Source organism: Trichechus manatus, unplaced genomic scaffold (assembly GCF_000243295.1).
Source record: "Trichechus manatus latirostris isolate Lorelei unplaced genomic scaffold, TriManLat1.0 scaffold00024, whole genome shotgun sequence".
Lineage (NCBI taxonomy): Eukaryota > Metazoa > Chordata > Mammalia > Sirenia > Trichechidae > Trichechus > Trichechus manatus.
The window spans coordinates 2002454-2009829 of NW_004443960.1; the positions used below are offsets into that span (position 1 = coordinate 2002454).

General features: G+C 48.5%; 1 protein-coding gene across 1 annotated transcript in view; it reads left to right on the top strand.

Annotated features, from left to right (window-relative positions):
- The window catches only part of LOC101351480 (ATP-binding cassette sub-family A member 17-like), an 84656-nt gene that overhangs the window by 75682 nt on the left and 1598 nt on the right, over positions 1–7376 (top strand). Inside the window, exons 27-29 of the mRNA XM_012554588.1 lie at positions 5258–5445; positions 6617–6787; positions 6959–7149. Of these exons, the coding sequence (XP_012410042.1) occupies positions 5258–5445; positions 6617–6787; positions 6959–7149 (550 nt within the window). The remainder of the gene's footprint in view (positions 1–5257; positions 5446–6616; positions 6788–6958; positions 7150–7376) is intronic.

Below are 7376 nucleotides of genomic sequence, written 5' to 3' on the forward strand. Positions count from 1 at the left end.
ACGTGGACAGATCCCCTCCTCACACGGACAGGCAGCCTGCCGCCATGCAGCCAAGGAGCGTGGTGATGGAGGTGGAGGGAGGAACAGAGGCTCCAGGGGAAGGCAGAGAGGACACCCAGCTACAGGCGCTCATCAGAGCTGTCCTCACGGCAGAAACATGCACGCATCATACTGTTGCTGAGAAGTTTCTAAAACCTGCTCGTATGTCGTTCAGAGGGAAAGCCGAAGACACTACGGACAGAATTCCCTTATCAAGGAAACCAGGGTGATGCCTGGCGTTGCCAGCCTACTCCGCGGAAAGGTGGCCTCTCGGCTGCGCCTACCAGCAACTGTACCCCTAGCAGAGGGGCCTGGTGACTGTCAGTCATCACAAACCTACAGTCCATGAGCTGCGATTTAACTGGAACAGGCACGTGGGGGCACTCTTGTGTGCCTCCAGGAAGGGACGTGGCCCTAGAAGTAAAGGAGGTTGCTCCTCAAGGTCAGTCCATTGTGTCTTGTTTAAACGTCACTGCTTGTGAAGCCCTCTGGTCATGATCCGATGGCCAGTGAAACCGTGAGGACCGCGGACACGATCGGATCACATGTGGGGGGTAGGTCTTCACAGCAGGCCGCACAAAGACAGCGGCCGCGGGCGAGCTCTGCTGCTCCACTCAGGCCAGGTCTAGAAACAGGAATCACATATTATCACTGCATTCCCTGCACTGATAATGCTGGGAAAATAATATTTTTGTGTTTTTCAGTGGTTTGTTCAAGTATTTCCGAGATAGAATCAGCATCTTAAGCAGCCTGAACCAAGCAGTCAAGGGCAAAAATGACATGAATGGTTAATGTTGGTAAGAGGTCAGCTCAGATCAGATCGCTGAAAGGGTAACTGTTCTCACGCGTGATTCTGTTCTTTATCTGTTGAAGAAAATGTCAGTGACACATTTTCAGGCCCATATCCTAATGCTGCACAGAACATGAAGATACAGTTTCCAGAAGTTGAATACAACAAACACTACTTTAAGACATCATTTGCCACTATCTCAGAATTCAAAATGTCCTGCCCTTTAACTGATATCTAAGGCGCCCTGATGGCTCAATGATTAAGCGTTTGGCTGCTGAGAGGTTGGCCGTTCAAACCCACCAGTGGCTCTATGGGATAAAGGCCTGGCAATCTGCTCCCATAAAGATTACAGCCTAGAAAACCCCATGGGACAGTTCTGCTTTGTCACATGGGGTCGCTATGAGTCAGAAACGGACTCTGTGGCACCCAACAACAACAACAGCTGATGTTTGTCTGCTAGAACCACAGAATTTTTGCTGCCAGTCCTGACAATTTATTATTATAAATTTTTGTTTTGGTTGTTAGGTGCCATCAAGTTGGTTCCAACTCATAGCGACCCTATGTACAACAGAACAAAACACTGCCTGGTCCTGCGCCATCCTCACAATCATTGTTATGCTTCAGCCCATTCTTGCAGCCACTGTGTCAATCTGTCTCATTGAGGGTCTTCCTCTTTTTCACTGACCCTCTACTTTACCAAGCATGATGCCCTTCTCCAGTGACTGGTCCTGCCTCATAACATGTCCAAAGTACATGAGATGAAGTCTCTCCATCCTTGCTTCTACAGAGCACTCTGGCTGTACTTCTTCCAAGACAGATATGTTTGTTCTTCTGGCAGTCCATTGGATATTCAATATTCTTTGCCAACATCATAATTCAAAGGCATCAGTTCTTCTTCGGTCTTCCTTATTCATTTTCCAGCTTTCACATGCATATGAGGCAATTGAAAATACCATGGCTTGGGTTAGGTGCACCTTAGTCCTCAAAGTGACATCTTTGCTTTCTAACACTTGAAAGGGGTCTTTTGCAGCAGATTTGCCCAATGCAATATCTCTTTGATTTCTTGCCCGCTGCTCCCATGGGTGTTGATTGTGGATCCAAGTAAAATGAAATCCTTGACAACTTCAGTCTTTTCCCCGTTTATCATGATGTTGCTTATTGGACCCGTTGTGAGGATGTTTGTTTTCTTTATGTTGAGGTGTAATCCACACTGAAGGCTGTGGTCTTTGATCTTTATTAAGTAAGTGCTTCAAGTCCTCTTCACTTTCAGCAAGCAAGGTTGTGTCATTTGCATATTGCAGGTTGTTAATGAGTCTTCCTCTAATCCTGATGCCATATTCTTCTTCATATAGTCCGGTTTCCCAAATTATTTGCTCAGCATAGAGATTGAATAAATGTGGTGAAAGGATACAACGCTGACGCACACCTTTCCTAACTTTAAATCACACAGTATCCCCTTGTTCTGTTCGAATGACTGCCTCTTGGTCTATGTACAGGTTCTGCATGAGCACAATTAACTGTTCTGGAATTCCCATTCTTCACAGTGTTATCCGTAATTTATTATGATCCACACAGTCGAATGCCTTTGCACAGTCAACAAAACACAGGTAAAAATATATTTCTGGTATTCTCTGCTTTCAGCCAAGATCCATCTGACGTCAGAATGATATCCCTAGTTCCTCTTCTGTATCCAGCTTGAACTGACAGTTCCCTGTCGAAGTACTGCTGCAACTGCTTTTGAATGATCTTCAGCAAAATTTTACTTGTGTGCGCTATTAATGATATTGTTCGAGAATTTCCACATTCTCTTGGATCACCTTTCTCTGGAATGGGCATAAATATGGATCTCTTCCAGCTGGTTGGCCAGGAAGCTGTCTTCCAAATTTCTTGACATAGACGAGCGAGCACTCTAGCTCTGCATCTGTTTGTTGAAACATCTCAGTTGGTGTTCCGTCAGTTCTTGAAGCCTTGTTTTTCAACATTCCCTTCACTGCAGCCTGGACTTCTTCCTTCAGTGCCATCGGTTCCTGATCACGTGCTACCTCCTGAAATGGTTGAATGTTGACCAGTTCTTCTTGGTACAATGACTGTGTATTCCTTCCATTCGCTTTTGATGCTTCCTGCATGGTTCAATATTTTCCCTGTAGAATCCTCCAATATTGCAACTCAAGACTTGAAATTTTTTCTTCAGTTATTTCAGCTTGAGAAATGCCAAGTGTGTTCTTCCGTTTTGATGTTCTAACTACAGGTCTTTACACGTTTCATTATACTTTACTATGTTTTCTCCAGCTGCCCTTTGAAATCTTCTGTTCAGCTCCTTTACTTCATCATTTCTTCCATTTACTTTAGCTGCTTGATGTTCAAGAGCAAGTTTCAGAGTCTCTTCTGACATCCATTTTGGTCTTTTCTGTCTTTTTAATGACGTTTTTTAAAATAATTTTTTAATTTTTTCCCATACAGAAGTTTATACATACATTGTTATGTGACTCTAATTGCTCTCCCCATACTGTGACAGCACACTCCTCCTTTCCACCCGATTCCCCATGTCCATTCAACCAGCTCCTAACCCTCTCTGCCTTCCCATCTCCCCTCCGGACAGAAGCTGCCTGTTTAGTGTCTTGTATCTACTTGAGCTAAGAGGCACACTCCTCACGAGTATCACTTTATGTCCCACAGTCCAGTACAATCCCTGTCTGAAGAGTTGGCCTCAGAAACTGTTTTAGTTCTGGGCTGATAGAGAATCCAGGGGCCATGATTTCTGAGGTTCCCCCAGTCTCAGTCAGACCATTAAGTCTGGTCTTCTTACTAGAATTTGAGTTCTGCACCCCACCTTTCTCCTGCTCCATCCGGTAGTCTCTGTTGTGTTCCCTGTCAGGGCAGTCATTGGTGGTAGCCGGGCACCATCTAGTTCTTCTGGTCTCAGGCTGAGGAAGTCTTTGGTTTATGTGGCCCTTTCTGTCTCGTGGGCTAATGCTTTTCTTGTGTCTTTGGTGTTCTTCATTCTCCTTTACTCCAGGTGGTTGGGACCAATTGATGGATCTTAGATGGCCGCTTGCAAGCTTTTAAGACCCCAGATGCCACTCACCAAAGTAGGATGCAGAACATTTTCTTAATAAGCTTTGTTATGCCAATTGACCTAGATGTCACCTGAAAGCATGGTCCCCAGACCCCTACCCCTGCTACTCTGTCCCTCAAAGTGTTTGATTGTATACAGGAAACTTCTTAGCTTTGGTTTAGTCCAGTTGTGCTGACTTCCCCTGTAGTGTGTGCTGTCCTTCCCTTCACCTAAGGTAATTCTTATCTACTATCTTGTTAGTAAATAACCTTCCCCCTCCCTCCCCACTCTTGTAACCATCAAAGAATGTTCTCTTCTGTGTTTAAACCTTTTCTTGAGTTTTTATAATAGTGGTCTTATACAATATTTGTCCTTCTGTGACTGACTAAATTCACTGAGCATTAATGACCTCCAGCTTCCTCCATGTTACGTTTCACAGCTTCATCATTGTTTTTTATCATTGTATAGTATTCCATTGTGTGGATATACCATAATTTGTTTATCCATTCATCCATTGATGGGCACCTAGGTTGTTTCCATCTTTTTGCTGTTGTGAACAGTGCTGCAGTGAACATGGGTGTGCATATATCTATTCGTGTGACGGCTCTTATTTCTCTAGGATATATCCCAAGGAGCAGGATAGCTGTATCATATGGTACTTCTATTTCTAGCTTTTTAAGAAAGTGCCAAATAGATTTCCAAAGTGGTTGTACCATTTTACATTCCCACCAACAGTGTATAAGTGTTCCAGTCTCTCCACAACCTCTCCAGCATTTATTGTTTTGTGCTTTTTGGATTAGTGCTAGCTTTGTTGGGGTGAGAAGATATCTCACTGTAGTTTTGATCTGCATTTCTCTAATGGCTAATGATTGTGAGCTTTTCTTCATGTGTCTGTTAGCTGCCTGAATAGCTTCTTTGGCAAAGTGCCTGTTCATATCCTTTGCCCATTTTTAAACTGGGTTATTTGCCTTTTTGTTGTTGAGGTTTTGCAGTATCTTGTAGATTTTAGAGATTAGACGCTACTAGGATTTGTCGTAGCCAAACATTTTTTCCCAGTCTGTAGGTTGTCTTTTGACTCTTTTGGTGAAGTCTTTTGATGAGTGTGTTTGATTTTTAGGAGCTCCCAGTTATCTAGTCTCTCTTCTGGTGCTTGTGCATTGTTACTTATGGTTCGTATTGTGTTTATGCCGTATATTAGGGCTCCTAGCATTGTCCCTATTTTTTATTCCACAATCTTTATCATTTTTGATTTTATATTTAAGTCTTTGATCCATTTTGAGTTAGTTTTTGTGCATGGTGTGAGGTATGGGTCTTGTTTCAGTGGGGCAGCCTTTCTGCCTGACTGGTTCCCTCCCGGGCTGTCTGACCCTCAGGTATGGCAGCGCATTGGCTACTGCCCTCAGATTGACGCCCTGCTGGACCACATGACGGCACGGGAGACGCTGGTCATGTACGCCCGGCTCCGGGGCATCCCCGAGTGCTACATCAGGGCCTGCGTGGACCAGCTGCTGGATGAGTTACTCATGTACACGGCCGCCAACAAGCTGGTACATACTTACAGGTGAGGCTTGGGCTGCCCTCGGCCCCCCCGCCCACCTCCAGGCACAGGTAAGCTCTGGTTCTTCTCAGGGCAAGCCCGAGGGGGAGCTGCCTGGTCCATGCCACCCCATCCCCTGTGAAGGGCGGGCCGCTGGTCGGGGCTGCCCCACGCACTGCCTCCTCTTGGCCGTGGGCTGCAGACATAGCCTTAGTTTACCTGGCTGAGCACAGACAGACAGCATCAGAGGTGTTACTGTCCAGATTGGTGGAGACGGCCCTTCCTTCCTTCCTCCCGTGAGGATGTCCCATTTGGGGCGCATTTACCTTCTAGGCCCATGTGCCCCCATCCCTCTGTCTGGGGCATCAGTGTTACTGATGTTCTGCTAAGGAAGACCCCTCAAATTAGCTTCACAAAGGACGCTATATGCAGCGCCCCCTGGAGGTACGTGGTGCAGTGGCACTGGGCAGTCCAGAGAGGCCGGCCCCCAGAAGGGTCAGGTCGACTCCAGGCTCAGCTGAGGCTTCCCACCACCCCATCCTTGGCACCACACTCCTCTCTGATGGCTTCGGTTTCAAGGAAGTTGTCTTCCTCATTCAACTTCATACGGTCTTTTGAAGACTGAATGACTTAACTTTGCAGACCTTGTACATAGTGAACGCTACTTAAGTGTGTGTGTTTTAAAAAGTTAGTTAAAATAGCCCTCTGCCCTTACCCTCAGATGGAGAAGCTCCATCCCTAACATCCAGTAACCAGATGCCATCGAGTTGACTCCAACTGATGGTGACCCCATGTGTGTCCGATTAGAATTGTGCTCCAAAGGGTTTTCAGTGGCTGATTTTTCAGAAGTAGATTGCCAGGCCTTTCTTCTGAGGCACCTCTGGGCAGATCAACAACCTTGCAGTTAGCAGCCAAGTGTTAGCCATTTGTGCCACCAGGGGCCCCTCAAACATCCACAGAGACTCCTGCAGATGACTCATGGACCACGTACTCACCCAGGGGATGGTTTGTGCCCAGACTGGACAGCCCAGGTCACATTACAGCCCTCAGTGAGGGTGTTGGGCTGTGTTATTGAAAGCCACAAGGCACTTCCTGAACAGAGGTGCCCCTGTAACCAGAAGTGGGGCTGCTGGACCAGCAAGTTCACTGTCGGAGACTGACGAGCCCTCACTCTGACCTTCCCCTCTGCCCTCAGTGGTGGTAACCAGAGGAAGCTGAGCGCCATCATCGCCCTGATCGGAGACCCCGCGGTCATCTTCCTGGACGAGCCATCCACTGGCATGGACCCCGTGGCCCGGCGCCTGCTCTGGGACACGGTGGCACGGGCCCGTGAGTCCGGCAAGGCCATCGTCTTCACCTCCCACAGGTAGAGCCGGGTCTCTCGGGGCCAGTGGGGGGGCGGGCTCTGCCTCCGGGAACAGTCTGAACATGGGAATCAGGAACGGCCTGATCTGGGCGCCAGCACCTCCTGTGTGTGAAGCCTTCGGCCCCGCGGCGTGCGTCCACCCCGTCTCAGGACCGCCCACCTCTCCCCCAGCATGGAGGAGTGTGAGGCCCTGTGCACCCGGCTGGCCATCATGGTGCAGGGCCAGTTCAAGTGCCTGGGCAGCCCGCAGCACCTCAAGAGCAAGTTTGGCAGCGGCTACTCCCTGCGGGCCAAGGTCCGGGCCGACGGGCAGAAGGCAGCACTGGAGGAGTTCAAGGCCTTCGTGCACCTGACCTTCCCAGGTGTGTGCGGCCAGCCTGCTGGGTGGCGAGGGCGTCTCCCCCACCCCTGCCACCCACAGAGGGGTCTGGGCCTCGCCCCCCATCCCGGACGCCAGCACTCATGGGGACTCCGTCTCCCCTGTACCCCTGCCAAGTCCCACATCCCGGACCCCAGCACTCACGGGGACTCCGTCTCCCCTGTGCCCCTGCCGAGTCCCACATCCCGGACCCCAGCACTCACGGGGACT